The following is a 20,336-nucleotide window of genomic DNA, read 5'->3' as shown; positions in this document are numbered from 1 at the left end:
TGCTAAGAGAAGTTAGCACATTATCAATCAAGAACAGAGCGAATGACACCAGCCAATTAAAACATCAGAACGCCACCATTCTCTGATGCTCTCATCAGTTCTCGGCCCAGCTCAATCAGCTCCGCGCACTGCGCGATTCAGATTCCGAACCAGATGACGAGCTGTGGCGCTTGGACTGGGGGTTTACTATTTGCAACCGCGGGAGATCACAAGTCACTTGCCGTTGGACTGTTCCCGGGAACGGTCGCCTTTTTCCAAAGCTTAGAACCAGTGATCGATGGGCGCGGACATCAAAGTGCTGTGAACTGCTCAGTGAGGGGAATCATCAATTGAACAGAGCAAGTGTTGGCTATAAAGTGCGGGACTACTATCTGCCGCTCGAAAGTGGATTTTAATCTTAGTCGCCTTTTTTGGCACCATACTTTATGCTGGAGTTGAAGCCTGGGTGTTCAAGTGTTTGAGATATAGTTGAAGTGTTATATATTAATGGATAAAGTGCAATGATACTTAGATGAAATTCAGTATTTGGAAAAATAATTCCATCGCGGGAGCGAAAACAGTTGTGATAGTGACCAAATAAAAAATATGACATAGCAATATGAGTGCTATATAAGCAAATTTAAGCAAAGGAAATTGCACTAAGTGTCCAGGAAGAAAGACTGGTACAGCGAAGGAAAACTATTTAAACACATTTTCATCACCGGCGGCTCTTCAGTAGCAAACGTTGAAAATGAAGCCCCTTGAATGGGTATTATTCATTACTCTATGCATAACAGCCGGAGGGGTGGAGTTCAAAAAAGTAAGTTGTCATAAACCGTAACCAACAATTAGGGTAGTATATGTTATCACTTGAATTACTGGTTCATCAAAAAACTTCTTCCATCAACTCCTGTTTCCGTGGTGTAGTGGTTATCACATCCGCCTAACACGCGGAAGGCCCCCGGTTCGATCCCGGGCGGAAACAGAGATTTTTTAATATCTCACAGTCTTTTTATTGGAAAGTTACTTTCAATCCAATAACGAAAAATCAAAAAATGACTTCGAATCATTTCGTGGACCAAATCTGATGCGTTTCCGTTGGCGTAGCTTCGTTGATTATCTCCTTCCGCTGTGTGAACTCTTCTAATGTCTGATAATCGCACGCCTCAGGAAGAATATAGCCCCATTTCGGTGATGCGAAACAAGCGGGTTGCAAACAGACAGCCGCGTGTTCTACTCTCATCCTTTGGCGCGAGCAAATCACAAATTCGGAATAGACGTGATAAGAAAGACGGACGATTGCGCGCGCTTGCAAGCGTGGATTAGAATGTACCGTTTGGTGCAAATAGGTCACAAGCACGGCAACCACACGGCGGATGTTTGTTTTATAAGCGAATCGCCAGTAGTTAGTGCAAAAGAAGAAGGTGGACCAGATTTTGGAAGTGACCATGAAGTTTATTTTTAATCGAAACAGGCGTAATCACCGAACAATGTTCATGTTTATGCTTCAAATCCGTTGAACTTGACATGCTGCATTCGTATCGCACCGAACTACCCATTGGTGGTTGCGTTCTGGTTGTTCCATTTATAGGAATGTATACGACTCATCTGATTTATTTCTTTTACACACTCCTTCGAAGATTGTTCAACCATTACTATTTAAGCCTAGCAGCCATTGGCGATTATCATGACCAATTCCTTTCCATTTAATTTAGTTATCATGCCCCTGTCATGATCGACATTGTCCAAACACCACCTGTCACGTATCAACTGCGACTGTTATCATCTCCACTAGACCAATTAAACTTTATTCCCCAAGAAAGGATTATTTTGTATACCGTTCAAGAGGGCATAAGTTTCCATTTTTTGAAAAAAAAAAATCATGTTTCTTTTAGCATATTCTGAAATATTAATATTTTCAGAATACATATTCCAAATCATTTGAAGAAATTCGAAAAATTGACAACATTTTAGCTCCGCAAATACTAAGTGATATATTTCTACAGTATTCACTGAAAATTGCAGAAAAATCGAACTAAATAAATAAATACGTATAAAAATTTGAAGGAAACCATTTTTTTCTACCAGCAAATCGTACACACCCAACTTTACACGCGTTTTCGGGAGACTTCAAAGTCGGTAGCATTCAAGCCAAAGCCACTCCTTCCATTGTTTTTGGTGTAAAAGTTATTAAACTATCTAGTCTTCAACCCATTCTTTTTACAAAATTTTAATAGAACCCGCTCATGCCCATGTTATTTATAAACAACAATGTTTTTATACATCTATAAGTTTTTATTTAGGCAAGATTTAAACTAATATAATTAATAATTGTGACTATTAGAATTCATAAACAGTTGTAAGTATTATTCGTAGAACTGAAGTTATTGCAATTAATGTAATTGGATTCCTGTGGAACAGTGCCGCCAGGGACAGTTTAAGTTAACGTTGCAAAAAAAATTATTTACGTAGAATTGCAATATTCTTGAAAACTGATAAATTTGGACTATTTTCATCCAACTCTTTCAGATACTCTTTTCTAGCGCGTGCAGGTGCACTAGAAAAGATTTGGGCATGATTATAAAAACCAAAAAAGCCCATATATTTTGACACGTAAGTCGTTTGTCTTGTTCAACCTAAATTGACGGTACCACATTTTATCAAAATGTCCCGCGTCAAAATGCCGCCACGGTGTCTTTGTCGAACAACATCATTAAAAAAATCGGCATCTATAAAACTTCGGGAAATTAAAGAATGTACTTTTTCCTTTCATTTGCAACAAAAAGTAAAATAATCGGTGTTCAGGGGATCCACAACAACTTTTTTGTTTTATTTTAAATTTATCAAAGTTTTTAGATTCGCTCGCGGCCTACTGGTACAGAAATCGACTTACATAGACTTACAGAAAATTACCAGATTTGAGATTCCACTGGTTCTTGGGCACAAGTGATATGTTATTAACAAGAAAATATACGGCGATGTTGAATAATATAGTAAAAAGAAATGTTTTGCTTTCATGTATTAGTTTCTTCATTTTAATTTCGTCTGTCATTCTAGAATTACCCTCCTTCCTAAAAGTGCATTCAAAAAAACTTAAATTCAAAACATTCTTTTTGATTAACTCGATTAGGCAATCAAGTTGCAAATTAATGACGAATTGCAACTACTGATTCATAATCCTGATTGTCCTTTACGAAATTAAAAGAAAGATTATTCACGGTGTGTCTAAAACCATTATCAACTAAAAAAATTACCATAAATTTGGCATACGGCATTCGAAATATACAGTATCCAAGCTTCTTCTCAGTGAATTTCAAAATGATCCATCGAGAGATTCGGTAGAAATGGCGATTTGAAGTTTTATGATTCGTTTCATAAGGCTACCAGCAAACACCCACGGATTTGGTCCTATCATTATAAACAAAAAAATTGTCTACTTATTTGGTACTTGGCATTCGAAAGATATAGTAATCAAGTATGTCCGCTGAAAGTATTTCAATGACGGAATCGAAAGTTATAACGATTTGAATGCGGTATGCGGTCATAGATGGGTTTTCTACCAGATTTCAAGCATGAAGCCATGTTTGTTCATTGACTATTTAAATCGTTTATACGTGTCGATGTTTTAAAGAAAAACCTTACCATTTAATTGCACAAATATAATGCCCAAAGATGTTATTTATATGCTGCGATGAAAAAATATGAAAATAGGATTGTCTACCTAATGTTAACTATAACGTGGAAATTAAAAAAATTGAATAAATGTTGGAATGTTTACTTAAAAAGGCCATATATCAAAGGTTTGTTGACTGGCTCTAATTGTTTTTTCATTACTTAACTAGTAGACGTTTTATCAACAATTTTCCTGCAGAATAATATAAAATAGAGTTGTCTACCTCAAATAATAAACAAAATATAAGTGATCTCAACTATATGTATTATCATTATTTAGTCAATTTTTTTTTATTAAAAACGATGACATGTCGATTTCTATACATTGGTTCAATGCAGCGAACGAAAACTAAAAATCATGGAAAATAAAATCATAAATTCAATAGATAGGTATAAAAATATGAAGGTATTTGCTGATTCAGATAAATTTATGTTATGGTACGGTTTTTGTTGAAAATTTTGTACATTCATGATTCGCTAGTTGGGTTCACAGATGTCAAAAACTGGTCAAAGGGGATGTTATCAATACAAATGCATCTGTTCACATCTCTAACTATTGTCAGTTTTATTGTCTAAATGAATTTAACAAGAGAATTTGACATTCAGATGCTTTTTAGTTCGACAATGGACCAACTAGCGGAGGTCCAACTAAAAAACGTTAAAAATTGTCCAACCAGCGAATCACGACTGTGTTAGTTTCAACATTTCGTATATCCACAATTTGTAGTATACAGCAGTTGCAATCAACTAGTGAATAAAATAGGACAGGCCGCCAGTTTTAATACAAAAATATTCACTAAATAATGATAATACATATAGTTCAATTATATTGTCTATTATTTGAGGTAGACAACTCTATTTTATATTCTTCTGAAGGAAAATTATTGATAAAACGTCTACCAGTTAAGTAATGATAAAACAATTAGAGTCAGTTAACAAACCACTGATATATGGCCTTTTTAAGTAAACATTCCAACTTTTATTCATTTTTTTTAATTTACACTTTATAGTTAACGTTAGGTAGACAACTCTATTTTCATACTTTTTCATCGCAGCATATAAATAACACCTTTTGGCCATTATATTTGTGCATGGTAAAATTTTACTTAAAAAAGCGACACGTATAAACGATTTAAATGGTCAATGGACAAACATTTAAGATTTGAAATCTGATAGAAAACCCATCTATGACCGCATACCGCATTCAAATCGTTATAACTTCCGATTCCGTCATTGAAATATTTTCAAACTTGCAGCGGATATATTTGAATACTATATCTTTCGAATGCCAAGTACCAAATAAGTAGACAAATATTTTTTTGTTTATAATGATAGGACCAAATTCGGTGTTTACTGGTAGCCTTATGAAACGTGTCATAAAACTTCAAATCGCCATTTCTATCGAATCTCTCGATGGATCATTTTGAAATTCACTGAGAAGAGCACTGAGAAGATGCTGTGTATCTTTCGAATGCTGTATGCCAAATTTGTGGTATTTTTTTAGTTAATAATGGTTTTAGACACACCGTGTATTTAAAGAAAAAGAACTATGTGTTTAAAGTCATAAATTCATCGGAATGTATCTATACCATATGTGAAAAAAAGGGAACTAGTTTCATTGTAAAACCTATGTTTTCAAACAAAAAATTTTAAATTACAAGTTGTTCTGGTTAGAGTGAAGTGTTAGAGATGCCGAATATTTTATTTGTTTAAAACACCAAAAATGTCTCGCGATTAAAAAATATTAATTGAGAAATTTTGATCAGAAATGTATTGATTATCTTGACGCAGGTGATTAGCAGGCAGTTCAAAATTTATTGACTACGACTATGTAATCGATGCCGACAAAGGAAATTGTAAGCAATTCGATTAAGTTGGAATGAAAATTAGGAGAATTACGGGTAAAACCGACACTGTGGGTAAAACCGGCAACCCACAACTTTCCATAGAAATCAAATTTTTATTAAATTGGATATACGTCAAATGTCATAAAAAATAAACAAAACATACGACAGCACCGTTCATGCTCGTCTGGGTGGAAGATTTTGTTGGTAGATTTTAAGGTTTTAATCGAATAAAAGCTTCTCAAATAACTCATTGATCGGGGGAAGTGGCCCAATTCGGACCGCTGGCCAATTCGAAGCCCAAGTTGTTTCTCAGCTATGGTAATATTATGAAAAATGTATATATCATTTTCATGACTGTCATGTAGCTTTGTTCTATCTCACAAAATTTAGCGGGTGTCAGTTTTCCCGTGCGTGCGCTAGGGCGAATGTTGTTTCGTAGCGCATTTTTTAAAAAATGTGTAAGCCGAAAACCAACATTTTTGTTGGCAACAACAGTTAATTAAATCAAGTGCATTATCGTGATTTTTGATCTGCCAGATAATATCTTTTATTTAATATCTTGTAATGGGTGAGACTCTCAACTGTTTTCGTGTATTCGGTGTGTGAATAATAGAATATGGATTAATCCAATTCGGACCATTTGCCGTACATACGATCTCATACGCGATAGCGAAAAACCGTTTGAGAAAAAAATATGCGCAGTTGGTCGAGCTTTCAGGAAAACAAGTTTTCGCAAATTGGTTTGCAGATTTCGACGTTATAGCTCATAACCTGTTTTTAGGTAATTTGACCTGAGTTCTTACTGTTTAATTGTATATTTGATACGAAGTTTTGTATATCAAAGAGAACTTTTCATTTCACAATTTGAAATTTAATGAAAATAAAATAGGAATAACGTAGGCCAAAATAGGAAGTTATTTCTATTGCAAAAAATCGATAAGAAATTGTTGGTCCGAATCGGAACAGGGTTGGGGTAATTCGGTCCTTTCATGTACTTTTGCGCAGAACCGTTTATACACAATACGGTAAAAGATCGGAAAAGGTCGCCTTAGAAAAAAATGTGCGCAATTGATCAGGCTTTCAGGAAAATTATTTATTTGTGAATCGGTTGACATGTTCAGTTCTATGGCTCATAAACCCTTACTAGGTCCGAATTGGCCCAGTTCCCCTACTTATTATTATCAGTCGTCCATGTGAACAACAGGTTTGCTGTTCCTTTTTAAAAAAAAAATGTTCGCCGTTAAGGGAAAACAGACACCCTTTGATTGTGGACATGTTCATTTACATAATCTAGAAATGTTTGGATGGTTGTGTATATTTGTGATTCATTACTAATGGCTGAAAATCTTTGTGACACTTCAATTACAACATTTATTATAATTATTTCTTGAAAGTCTCTTTTAAAATAAGAACCTGTTTTAATTCACCTAGTGGTGCAATTGTGCTTTTCTCATTTGTCCAGACTACGATTCCATGGATGGTTATGTTCAATACAAAGATGGAAATGTATATTACATATTCAGTACGATTTGCACATACATACAATGGACCGACAGCCAAGATCTTGAGATCTGAAACAGCGCTTGAAACCAGCGGCGGTTCTAGGAGGAAGATGCCGAAAATTTTCAACTTGTTAAGAAATTTTAAACTAGTTTCAATTTTAATGGAGCAATCTCTTATTGCCTACTCCTACCTAAGCCTTTATAGGTCTAAAAAAATTAGGATTTAGGTTGGCAATTTTTAGAGTGATTGCGTAACCTTTCTATATGAGAAAGGCAAAAAATGGATTTAATCGAAGCGTTTGCTATTTCTGCAATAAGATCATCAAATAGAATTTCTAGTGTTCTCTTGGTTTGTTCTAGATAAACTTTATCAGTAAGGCAATGATCTTTTGTATGGATCTTTGACGATCCGAAAAAATCAAAATATGGACCAGGTAGCTTTACTGCGTAGAATGCTAGCAAATCTTCTCTATGAAATAAAATGAATGGAAGGTTGCAATGATGTACGGAAGGATTACTTTGGAATATCCATACCAAGATATTATTCTATAGCATGAAATACTTTTTTTTATAATGCCACGCTTTCGAACTCTCTTCCACTTACTACATGATAAAGCTATAAAAAGCACATGTTTTCATTACACATACTTATGTACACATACTGGCACTTTATTACACACGCACTTATCACATTTTCAATGCAAAGTGGAGAAACGAGAAATTAAAGGGAATGTCGATCATACCCCCATAGGGTGTCAGTTTTACCCACAGTGCACAGTGGAAGAAATCCAACCAAAAAGGCAATTAATTGGAAGCCGCTGAAAAAGTATCACAATATACACACCAATAGTTGCGAAATTTTTTGGGAAACAAAATGCAATCAAATTTGTTCACCGCACGTAACTGTGACCGGAGATATGGGGCTTTAAAGATACGGAATATTACCGGTTTTCTGTAAGCCGGAGGCCGCTGTAAAAGTACAAATAGTTATACCCTTAAAGTTGTGGAAAACTCCAGCGATCAAAATGCAATCAAGTTTGTTCACCGCTCGCACTTGTGACCGGAGATATGGGGCTTTGAAAATCCGGAACATTACCGGTATTCATCCAATCTGAGGCCTAATTCAGAAGTCGCTGAAAAAGTTTAAAGAATTATACCTTTAAAGTTATGGAAAATTCTAGCGATCAAAATGCAATCAAATTTGTTCACCGCACGCATCTGTCACCAGAGATATGGGGCTTTGAAGATCTGGAACATTACCGGTTTTCATCAAATCTGAGGTCTAATTAAGAACCCGCAGTAAAAGTACAAAGAATTACATCCTTAAAGCTGCGGAAAACTCAATCAAGATGCAATCAAATTTGTTAACCGCACGCAGTTGTGACAGGAGATATGGGGCTTTGAAGATCCGGAACATTACCGGTATTCATCAAATCTGAGGCCTAATACAGAAGCCGCTGAAAAAGTTCAAAGAATTATACCCATAAAGTTGTGGAAAGCTCTAGCGATCAAGATGCAATCAAATTTATTCACCGCACGCACCTGTGACCGGAGATATGGGGCTTTGAAGATCCGGAACATTACCGGTTTTCATAAAATCTGATATCTAATTGAGAAGCCACAGTAAAAGTACGAAGAATTACATCCTTAAAGCTGCGGAAAACTCTAGCGATCAAGATGCAATCAAATTTATTAACCGCACGCAGTTGTGACCGGAGATATGGGGCTTTAAAGATCCGGAACATTACCGGTATTCATCAAATCTGAGGCCTAATACAGAAGCCGCTAAAAAGTTCAAAGAATTATACCCTTAAAGTTGCATCTTGATCGCTAGAGCTTTCCGCAACTTTGAGAGTATAATTCTTTGATCTTTTTCAGCGGCTTCTGAATTAGGTCTCAGATTTGATGAATACCGGTAATGTTCCGGATTTTCACAGCCCCATATCTCCGGTCGTAAGTGCGTGCGATGAACAAATTTGATTGCGTTTTATTTCCCAAAAAATTCCGCAACTTTTGGTGTATATATTGTCATACTTTTTCAGCGGCTTCCAATTAATTGCCTTTTTGTCGGATTTCTTCCACTGTGCAGTGCCTGGAAGAAATCACTTTGTTTTCCAAGTTATGCAACCAATAATTTTTAATGCAAAATTAAATTTTTGAAGTGCTGACAATATTAGGCTTTGTTAAGAATTTTCTAAAGAAGAATTCTGCGCAAAAAATTATAATTTTGTTGGTTTTGTGGTAACTCAGAAAAATAGTTAAGCTTAAGCTGTCGTTTTAAACCATCGTTCCCCTACTCTTAATACGAAGATAGGTGGGTTAAACTTTGTAAGTATTCTGAAGTTAATAATAAAGCTCGTATTATGGTCGCTATAATAGTAACTGTTGTGTACGAAATTGGGAGCAACAAAATCAAAATTGAGTGTTGATATGTTGAAAGCGCATTCATTTTTTTTAATTTTAAAGAAACATGAAGAATTCAGTAAGAATATCTCTAATACCGGGAACCCGATGAATATCCCGCATTAGCGCTCTAATCATCTGGTCACTTTAATCCAACTGTTCACGAGATTTTGATCAAGCGGTCTAATCATGTCACAGTTTTTCGTGCGATGAATTAACAACAATAATTTTTGGTGCTGCCAATGAGATCTGTCTGATGTCACTGTTTACGGATTCACCAAATTTTGAATGAAATTATTTCCACGGTGAAATTTTTACAATACGTATATACCTAACCAAGTGATGTTTGCATAAACAATCACGATTTTTATCATCTCACCTCCAAAATATAAATCTAGACATATACAGAACATCACATTCATATTCATGATTATTTTTAGAACACATGCATTGCAAAAATGGCAATATTTCGAGCTGTGAAGGAATACATAGAAATCGATGAACTCTGGTATCCGCTCCGGGCTATAATTGAGCCGGCGATGTAGCTTTACATGACAAAGATATCGTACTTAGTCCTATGTATCCTTAATGAGTCATTGTAATCGTAATTGGAAAGACAACAAAACTAGTAAAGCGGTATCATTAGTCAGCTTAAAAAAAAAACAATTTGTTTGCTTTGCTTCAAATTTGAGAAATATTATCTGAGATTATTCTTGCAAAGATTCAGGTATAGCTGATTATGTTATACCTGTGAGTTTCGTTTAATTTGATTTTTTCTTCTAAAAACTTTGAAGCCCATTTTATGAAAACCATATTTTTTAAAATTTCGCACCCAATTACTCAAAAACTGGCAAAGCTTTGTATGTAGCTATATATGAAACCCGGAGCTATTCCTATCTACCTCAACAAATCGCTCTTTTATGTGAATAGATGTGATAGAATTTATCGGTCAAAGGCCCTAATTGTTAGTTTGAACCTTAGCTACATTATGGTGCCATAAAAGTTCATTTGCACAACTCCATGCTAGCACTAGACGACGATTTGCTAAACTCTACGTTTTTTCATCTTTTTACAATGTAGGGGTAATTCGGACCACCCTACGAGGCAATTCAGGCCGTCAATTTTTATTTTTTGCAGTGGAATTATGTTTACCTATGAAATATATATTGGAGAAGCTCCTCCTTACAAAAACTTAACCTGGTTAGACACATTTGTCGATTGGCGCCTCATGTATTTTCTTTGCTGTGACGTGTGTAGTAGTGTGCGTGGCCGCAAGCCACTGAACGGTGGTTGATGTAATAGGAGGTCCGAATAGCCCCGTACGCTTATTTCGCACAAAAGTGGTGAGCGTCTTGAAAATATCTGTGTTTTCACCCAAACAAAAAAACATTCCACAAAAGAGGAGCCTCAAGCTTTCCAAAACATTTACCTGTTATTTTTTTACTTTTATTTGTTGCTTTAATCACGGTTTTACGATTATAATTATTTTTGTTTTGAGGATGGCAAAAAAAATGAAACACGTTGTATCTGCTTTCTAAAAAAACTGAAGAATTGTATTCAGCTGACAAAACTAATGTTTTGGAATAACGGTTCCACGACTATGTACGGCAGTCTGAAAGTCTTACGATTTTCTTAGAAATCAAGGGGGTTTGAATTACTCCCACGGTCTTAATAGCACCGAGTCCCCCTAAGTAAAACACTGTTTTTTAAATAATTTTATTGTGCACAAACCGAATTAAAAATATGCATTGAAATTCTTATTTTACAATGTTGTTAACGCATTTACTGCTAAAATAGGCCGAAAAATCGAGTAATTTATTAAAATAGCTGAAATATTTAAAAATTTACACTTTTAATCGCCATAATAGTCTATACTGTGCGGAAAAGCCTTCCGAAAAGGAAGTATTTTACATAGGGTTAGAAATTTTTCATAAGAGATTTTTCTAACCCGAAGAGGCGAATGACCTTAAGGTTAAATTGTTTGTTTCAGGTTTTCATGTTAAAAAAATCCTTAAAAACCACCTTTTTGAGTTACTGATGGGGAGATAAAAAAGATCTCGGCTAGTCTTTGCGTGAAAAAATTAACATGTTGTAATCTGGTCTCATAGCAACATACCGTTGTCTGAGGATGAAAAGTGTCGTTACCAAGAATATTTGTGTTTTGAAGAAGTTTCGTTAAATTTGCGGCAACATCTTGTCGGTAAATTATTTTGTCCATATGCAGTAGGTGTCGAGATCCACAACGGTGTGGGGTTACGAAGAACACGGGGAGGCGCATACAAATTAACGCCCGAAAGATTACCTGACAGAAATTTGAAAACAAAAACTCTTTGCAGGAAGATACGGCGAGTCGCCAGAGTCTGCAGACCGAGTAGCATACATCAATCGGCGTATGGAGGCAATATAACTGGAAGTTTCCTGAGAGCGAATCGCACGAAACAACTTTGTATACGTTCACTTTGAACGGCATGGTATGGTGCCAACGCTTAGCGTACTCCGGAACACTTCTGATTCAAATGATCGAGCGTTTTCGGGTGCAAAATTCCGCGTGAAATTCCGTGCGAAATTCCGCTCGAAATCTTGCGAAAAATCCCGCCCCAAATTCTGAGCGAAATTCCACGTGAAATTCCGTGTGAAATCCCGCTTGAAATTCTACGAGAAATTCCGTGTGAAATTCAGTGCGAAATTCCACGAGAAATTCGCAAAATTTCACCCGAAGTTCCGTGCGAAATCCCACGCGAAATTCCACGTGAAACTCCAGGCGAAATTCCGCGTCGGTTCTCATGCTAAAGAGGTACAAGTCTGTCTTTGCCATGAGACATGCTGGTAGACTTGAGTGATTTGTAGTAACACTGCATAAGCTCGACTCCTGCCAGCCGAAGACAAAAGGTTGTTGCGAAAGATTTTAAGTCTTTTTCCAATGACCCTGACACTTCTAGTTTTCCGATCTGTATATTTCACTTCCTTGCTCTCAATTGAGTTCTATGGCTCTAAAATTATCATAACTTCCCTACTTAATAATCTCTAGCTAATTGAATGTCATTAAATAGTATTCTATTATGTATTACATTATGTAGACGTCATGATGGTACCAGTTTATATGGTAATTTGCTGTGTCACCGCACTCTTTATAACATAGCTCCAGAACTGGAAGTCCGTTCAATAAAAATTCAATAGCAGTCGATAGAAAGGTTATACCTTTCTATTGAGACCAAGTTTGTGCAAATCGGTCCAATTATCTCTGTGAAACAAAGGTGACATTATTGTCACATACACAAATATATACACACACTTTCCGATCTCGTCGGACTGATACGAATAGGTTGATATGTCCGATTTTCGGTGCATGAATTAAAAATATATATTTTATATTTTATTTTAAAATTTTATATTTGTTTATTTTTTCGTACCATTCTAGGATGAACATATAGCCGGCACAGACCCCACTGGAGACAGTCCACTTAATAGAGTTAAGCGCAACAATGGTTTGAGAGGAACGTTAGTAAACTTCTACATTATTAAAGAAAGACGCATTTTAAAGAAACTCGCATTTTTTACAGATTTCGGGGACAAACCCAGTCGCAGTACTTACACTTTGGTGATAGTCACGACGGTAAGGCGGAAGCCGAGGCTACGCAGCATGGATCCCGGGCCGTCGTAGGTAATATTGATTAGTGGATTATGGAATAGGGAATTTTAAACAATCATACATTTAATTTGTTTTCAGTGGGTTCTAACGGTATGGGTCAGGCCCAAAGTCAGTCTGCGGGAGGTGATTGCACTACTTGTTTAGGAGTGGGTGTTGACGGCGGTAGCTATGGCTATGGTAAGTTGATAGTATTTTAATACCACTAGACACACGTTGTTAATAACATTCTCTTGGAAGATTCTCGTCCGGATCCGTTGAGGGTACCAGATGGAAGCGGGCAACGTCCAGGGGATAGATTACGACTACCCGACAGCTACGATTACCGTGTTCCAGCGGATGGTGGTGCAGCTTCAGGAGCTGATCATCGACCTGGTACTGGGGATACCGGATTCAGACCTGGTGGGGATAGTTTCGGACATTTTGGACAACCAGGTGTTTTGCGTCCTGGTGGCACGGGTGCTAGACCAAGTGATGTATCTGGATCAGGAATAGGAACTGACGCGTTCGGGAGGCCAGGAACGGGAGTAGTTGGTCGTCCAGTCGATACAGGTGGGATTGCAGGCGGGGACGCATATGGCAGACTTCCTGGTGCACGACCGGGAGAAGATTATAGTGGAAGACCTGGAACGGGAAGACCTGGTGTTGGTGATGGAGAACGACCAGGGGGCGTAGTAGATGCATTTGGAAGGCCAATAGGTGCGGATGGCAGACCCGCCGAATATACACCAGGTACAGATTCGTTTGGAAGACCAATAGGACCAGGTAGCCGACCAGCTGATAGAACAACTGACTCGTATGGTAGACCAACTGGCGTTGGAGATATTCCTGGTAGACAAGATCTTGGTCCTAGCCGACCTCATGATGTGGATTCTTTTGGGAGACCAACCGAACCTGATAGACGCCCCGGCTATGATGGCCATTATGGCTCTGGCCCAATTGGATACACACCAAGTACACCAGGGATAGGAGGAGGCCCTGGAACAACAGGCAGTCAAGGTACTACCGGGGGCCCAGGAAGCAACGGTGTATCAGCTGGTGGCCCAGGATTTGTTGTATCACCAGGGACAGTTGGCGGTCCCGGCATAATTAGTACACCTGGAGTTAGCGGACCTGGTGTCCCAGGAGGACAAGGACCGGGCAGTACATCGGGCGCTCGACCCACCGGAGGACCCGGAACGATTGGAGTACCAAGTACTTCTGGTGGACCTGGTATAATTGGCGGACCTGGCCAGATTAGTGTTCCAGGATATATTAACGGTCAGGGTTCAATAGTCCCAGGAAGACCCGGTCAATCGAGAGGTCCAGACGCTAATGGTGGAGTCCCTGACAGTACTAGAGGTAAGCTGGGAATACCAGGGATATCTGGTTCTCCAGGGGCTGGATTTTATGGAACAGGACATCCGTCAGGTGGGCCTCAACCTCAAATTGTTGGGCCACCTTTGCATGACCTTAGCACTGGGAAAGATCAGTCATCTATCTACCACAGCGGCGGTCATTCCGTAACATTGCCTGGACACGATCACACTGTATTTAACCCAACTGGAGGGCTTACAGTTCTAGTAGGCACTGGAAGTCCTAAACAAACTGTCATTGGATCGGATAGTCGGTTAGATGGACACGGTCCAGTGAAAATTATCCCTGGGCCAGTAGACAGCTCCGGATCACCCAAACAAACGGTTTATGCGCATCCGGGTGGAGTAACTGTATTAGTGGGTACTGGAGGACCACATCAAACAGTACATCATTTACCTGCGTCCGGTACAGGTTATCTTCCTGGGCCCACTGGAGGTCCTCAGCAGATACACACGACAGGGCGTCAACCAGGAACATTGGGAGTAGCGGGACAACAGTATCCAGGTACTGGACAAATACCAGGCGGTGTATCTACAGCAGGACAACAACCTGGAGGACTAAGTACCGGTGGACCAGGACAATGGACTGGAGGACCGGGATCATTGTGGTATCCAAGTGGTGCCCATTATCCCGGAGCAACTGGTGGACAATATCCAATAGGAGGTGGCCAATACCCTGTTGGAGCAGGAGGCGTGCAATATCCGGAAATTCAAGGTGGTCAGGCTGGACAATATCCAGGCAAATATCCAGTTAGCGGACCCGGGCTAGCACCAACTGGACCTACTGGAACCGTTGGAACAGGTACGTACCATCCCCAAGGAGAACCAGGTCGCTTTCCAACAACATCCGGTGGGCAATATGTAAGCAGTGGGACACAATATCCGCACCCAGGAACAGTACCTGGGCATTTGCCGACAGGTTCTAGCCAATATCCTAGCTCAGTAGGATCTGCTCAGTATCCTGGTGGTGTTGGAGCTGGAACAACTGTGCAACAAGGAGGCCCTGGAACAGGACCGATTAGCACTGGTAAATACCCTACCGGAATCACAAGTGGCCAACATGTAGGCGGAACTGGTGTAGGAGTTACAGGCGCTACACAACATCCAGGTGGTCTCAGTGCTGGCCAGCGTCCAATCGGTGGAAGTGCACAGTATCCAGGTGTTGCTGGTCCTTATCCAGGAGGTGTCACTGCCGGACAATTTCCAATTGGTGGAGGTAGTGTCAGTCAATATCCCGGAGTTGTCGCTGCTGGACAACAGCCAATTGGTGGAGGTGGGGTTGGTCAATATCCGGTAGGGGTTGAGGCTGGTCAGCGTCCAATTGATGGAGGTATACATTATCCAGGTAGTGCTGGTCAATACCCAGGAGGTGTCACTGCTGGACAACTTCCAGCTGGTGGAGGCGGTGTCAGTCAATATCCAGGAGGTGTTGGTCCTGGACAACTTCCGATTAGTGGAGGAGGTGTCAGTCAATATCCAGGAGGTGTCGTTGCTGGACAACAACCAATTGGAGGAGGTAGTATCAGTCAACAATATCCAGGAGACATCGGTGGTGGTCAACGTCCAGTTGGTGGAGGTGGACATTTTCCCGGTGCAGGTGTTGGTAGTCAATATCCAGGCGGCACCGGTGTCGGACAAAATCTAGTTGGTGGAGTTTCTGGTACTAGTCAATATCCAGGATATGTTGGGCCTGGCCAACATCCAGTTAGTGGAGGTGTGCAACATCCAAGTAGTGTGCAATATCCTGGTGGAGAACAATATCCAAGTGGTGCACAATATCCGGGTGGAGCTGGTGTTAGCCAATACCCAGGAGGTGTCGATACGGGTGCTGGACAGTATCCAATTGCAGGAGGTGCGCAGTATCCAAGTGGTACTGGTGTCAGTCACTATCCAGAAGGTGTCGGGTATCCAAGTAGCATTGGCGTTGGTCAATATCCAGGAAGCACCGGTTCTGGACAATATCCAGGAAGTGTCGGATCTGGACAATATACGGGAGGAGATGGAACTGGAAAATATCCAACAGTTGGTGGACAACAAGCAGCAGGTATTGGTACTGGACAGTATCCTGGAGGAGTAGGTGTCGGTCAGTATCCAAGTGTCGTTGGTGGAGGTCAGTATCCGGATGGTGCGGGACAATATCCAAGTGGTGTCGGAGTAGCAACTGGTCAATATCCTGGAACGGGATCTGGCTTGGGTCATGTAACAGGTGGATTAACAGAAAGTTCATATCCGCAAGGACAACGACCAGCTTCGATTGATCAGTATCCAAGCACGATAGCTCAAGGTGGATTGGGAACGGGAACGGGGACAACAGGCGTCGGAGGACCTGCAAGTATTCAAGTTGCCGAAGATGACGATGACTCCTTTTCTCAGGCAGAATCTTCCGTAAAGGATGGTGAAGTTATTGCTAGTGCACAAGGAAGGAAAAACGGAGGTACAGCGCAGACTCAGGTATCTGGTACGTACACTGGGACTGGATCCTTTAGTGCCAGTGCTCAGACCAGTGATTCGGACCGAGCCGCTCAGGCACAGGTATCAGGGGGAAAGGAAGGTGCTCTAAGCTCCGCACAGGGTACTGGAGGAGTCGGTAAATCTCAGTCTCAAGTTCAGGTCAATTCGAAAACTGGAGGAACCTCAGCCACTTCGCAGAGTGGAGGATTGGGGCATGAAAGTCAGTCGGAGGTAATGTACGAAATTGATTCGGTACTGAGACCGTATATTATACAGCAAAGCATTTCAGGTCGTGGCTAACGAGAAAGGTGGTTTGGCAGATGCGCAGTCCAGTGGTCCAGGACAGACTTCCTCTCAGGCACAGATCGGTTTTCGACCACAGGGAGAAGATCAGAGTCAGCTAAACATTTTCAATGGAGGAGGTCAAGCCTCAGCGCAATCTGGAGCACATTCCGGACAAAGTCAATCGCAGATTAGCGGCAACTTCAAGTATGTTATGAAGTGATCGGTTAGGTTGACACAAATATTGATAATTCTCTTTTTTTTAAGATTTGGAATATCTTACCATGGAGCGGCTCAGGCGGCATCTGGAACAAAGGACCAGGTATCTCGCTATCGGGAAAAGGGCAAGCAGCTATTCCATTCGATTGGATTGTTCGGAAAAACAAACAACGGGTACGAGTGCATCGACTTTTGTAACCATTAGAGTACAAATTATATACATAACATGCATGGCTCAATCATAACAGGACACTTACATTTAAACTTACAATCAAATATTTCTTTTATTTTTCTGTCACACAATTACACACAACAATACCACATAAAACACCAGAGTTGCAGTTAGACGAGAATCAGACGTTGTGGATCCGAATGGGTTGAGGTTGCGAACTTCTCAGCAAAGTCAAGGTATGTTTCTAGAGCGCCAATAATGATTAATATGATCACGAGCTCTCTTTTGCAGTTACCGATTTCCACAATATACTCCCGAAACCGGAAGAGGAAATTGAATACGAAGAAGAAGACGAAGAATACGAAGAAGATTATGAAACAACAGATCGTATCCCGGCGGGAATCGAAGCCAAATCTAGACGCACTTCCAACGACGATGAAGAAAAGAAAACCACGATCGTAGAACTTCCCCCGCCAACGGTTCCATCAACGCCAGTGACCACAACCGTCCGTCCGAACCGGAACTACAATGTAAACAATGGGAATGGAAAGACGTTTTCGCAGAATACTCCCAGTCAGAAACAAGTAGCGTCTATATCGGATTTAGATAAGTACCGACTCGTTCAAACACAGAACGGGAAAACTATTGTGCACGAGCCATCGAGTGAGAAGATCCCAGAAGGCTTCAATGACATAAGTGGGCAGAGTTCTACTAGTGCTGATCCCACAACAACCGCCCAGGTGACGAGTTCTACTCCCAAGTACCACACCCGGTACCTTCCGTCGAAGCACTTAGACTCAACCGGAAATCGCGTCTCTTCGGAAAGCAAACAACAAAACCCGGATAGTTACATATCAGTAACAAAACAAGTAACCGGAATAGACGAAAACAGTAAGGTTCCGGCCATCCCAGGCAAAAACTATGAATCAACGTACTACACCAAGTCGTCCACATGCGGTTACTTCACTTTCTCCTGTAACATCGTATACGGAGCGACCGGTCGAAGCAAAATCTGCCGACCGAAACCTCCGACCAACGGGAAGTGCTAGCTTTTTACTTAAGATCATTCTAGTGCCTAAGCGAACAAAACAACTCACATAACTGCCATTTCAGTAGGTGTCCCTAAAGTACGCTAACATAAGCTGGAAATTTCATTTCTAACAACTGCCAACATGAACGCCAAAATGCATCAAACCCGCACGCCAGTTAAGCTTTAGTCAACAGTTTGTGTATAATGTTTCTGTACCAAAACTATAAATCCAAAGATAGTGAAATAAAATTATTTTCAATCCAATCGGAATTTTCGGATTAACAGAAAATCTATCACCTTCACATGTTTGATTTATATTTTGTTTACCTCAGTTTGAGCTTATCAAATATTCGAATTAAATGCTGCACACTAAACTCTTGAGAAAATCAACAGGTCGCCAAAAAATCATGACATGTAAATCCAAACCGGACAGACGTTACGCCGCTGGTGCCAGCGGGTATCTTTTGAGTGCCAATTATGGTTGAATTTGATTACTTGCAGTGCGTTTGAACTAGTGTTACCTCTCGATTTGATTGCTATAATTCAATATCGTGCGATTTTTAATACTTAGTCCCGAGCGAGTCAACCAACCGGTGATGGGATTCTAGGTGATGGCTACGCAAAAACTCTAATAAAATATATGTATGTAAAGATATATGACATATCACGGTGTGAACACGAATAAATGCTACACGAGTACGAATAAAACTGTAAATTGAGTAAGTATACGAATGAGAATCGACGATATTTTTTTTCGGGAAAAAATTACTTCGTCTCAACCTCATTTTGAAATTGTTTCAACACATTTGACGGGAGCTCTAGCGCAAGATATTTCAATCATTATCGCTGTTGTCATCATTTGCTGACAGGAGACTAGTCGAACCGTAATTACGGAGTCTGTGGGTGAAGGTTGGAAGAAACAGATGTAGACTTTTGTAAAATTGGATAAAAGAGTAATTATTGCTGATGAGTGTGTATATGTCTCCAGCTGTATATTACATTTATTAGCAAGATGGTTTAGTAGGAAAGCTACATAGATTCTAAGTGATTAAGCATATTATTCTAGCATGCAATTGTCTATTATTGGTTGCTTATAATATCCAAAATTGTTCCAATCCTAAAACATAAAATTCGAATGAAACTCAAAAAGAAAAAAAAATCTAAAAAGACACTTTTAAATAGACATTCTCACATTTTCGAAAAATTCGAAATTCAATGCTAAGTATTATAACAAAGACCTGAAACCTGTTCAAAGTTAATTAAAAGGGTGAAAGGCACAAGAAATTTTTATTCAAACTTTGGGCACATCTCTCATTGTTTGTGACAGTGCTCAGTAATACTGCTTTGTAGGAATCGCCCCTTTAACATCTGCTCTTAGACTTGCTTCAGGCGTTTATTTTATTACATAAACATGCACACAAATGTCAACCAATGCGTTTAACACACCTAACTGCACTCCTACAGCACTTAACATAAAAGTACATCAATTGGTTTATAAACAAAATGTCGTACAAGTAGGATTTACGTAAATCTGCCACCAACCTGTTTGGACGACTCAGTAGAACCAAAAACGTTCAAATCTCGACAAACATATGATTACGGCATAAAAGCTAACTGTCAAAATTCTCTTTGATACGAATTTCCGGACTAACCGTTACTCACCAATCACACAAGTTGGTAGTAAACAAAAGAGAAAAGTTATCTCTTTCATTAACTTGCTATGAACTGTGTTTAGCCAGTAACGGTTTGTCCGGAATTTTTTTTTCAAAGAGAATTTT

The 20,336-nt window shown here is 39.6% G+C and overlaps 2 protein-coding genes and 1 non-coding gene across 4 annotated transcripts in view; 2 read left to right on the top strand and 1 right to left on the bottom strand.

Annotated features, from left to right (window-relative positions):
- The first annotated feature begins 206 nt into the window (after nucleotides 1-206).
- Nucleotides 207-18,822, top strand: LOC131693422 (collagen alpha-2(I) chain). Its single transcript, XM_058981222.1, has 9 exons — nucleotides 207-799; nucleotides 12,822-12,901; nucleotides 12,964-13,064; nucleotides 13,131-13,229; nucleotides 13,290-17,086; nucleotides 17,145-17,344; nucleotides 17,405-17,530; nucleotides 17,691-17,764; nucleotides 17,820-18,822. The coding sequence occupies exons 1-9, from the start codon at nucleotides 731-733 to the stop codon at nucleotides 18,575-18,577; spliced, it is 5,304 nt and encodes a 1,767-aa protein (XP_058837205.1). The 5' UTR covers nucleotides 207-730; the 3' UTR covers nucleotides 18,578-18,822.
- On the top strand, nucleotides 892-964 carry Trnav-aac (transfer RNA valine (anticodon AAC)). The gene has a single exon. It is a non-coding gene; the product is annotated as a tRNA-Val (tRNA).
- A 34-nt stretch (nucleotides 18,823-18,856) lies between the features above and the next one.
- LOC131693424 (coiled-coil domain-containing protein 102A) overlaps nucleotides 18,857-20,336 on the bottom strand; it is a 65,149-nt gene continuing 63,669 nt past the window's right edge. For both annotated transcript variants that reach the window (XM_058981223.1, XM_058981224.1), the window contains one exon: nucleotides 18,857-19,455. In XM_058981223.1, coding sequence (XP_058837206.1) covers nucleotides 19,447-19,455 — 9 coding nt within the window. In that variant the 3' untranslated portion in view covers nucleotides 18,857-19,446. The remainder of the gene's footprint in view (nucleotides 19,456-20,336) is intronic.

This window comes from Topomyia yanbarensis, chromosome 3, assembly GCF_030247195.1.
Source record: "Topomyia yanbarensis strain Yona2022 chromosome 3, ASM3024719v1, whole genome shotgun sequence".
NCBI lineage: Eukaryota > Metazoa > Arthropoda > Insecta > Diptera > Culicidae > Topomyia > Topomyia yanbarensis.
The sequence above is the reverse complement of the archived record's forward strand: the minus strand, read 5'-3'. Positions and strand labels throughout refer to the sequence as shown.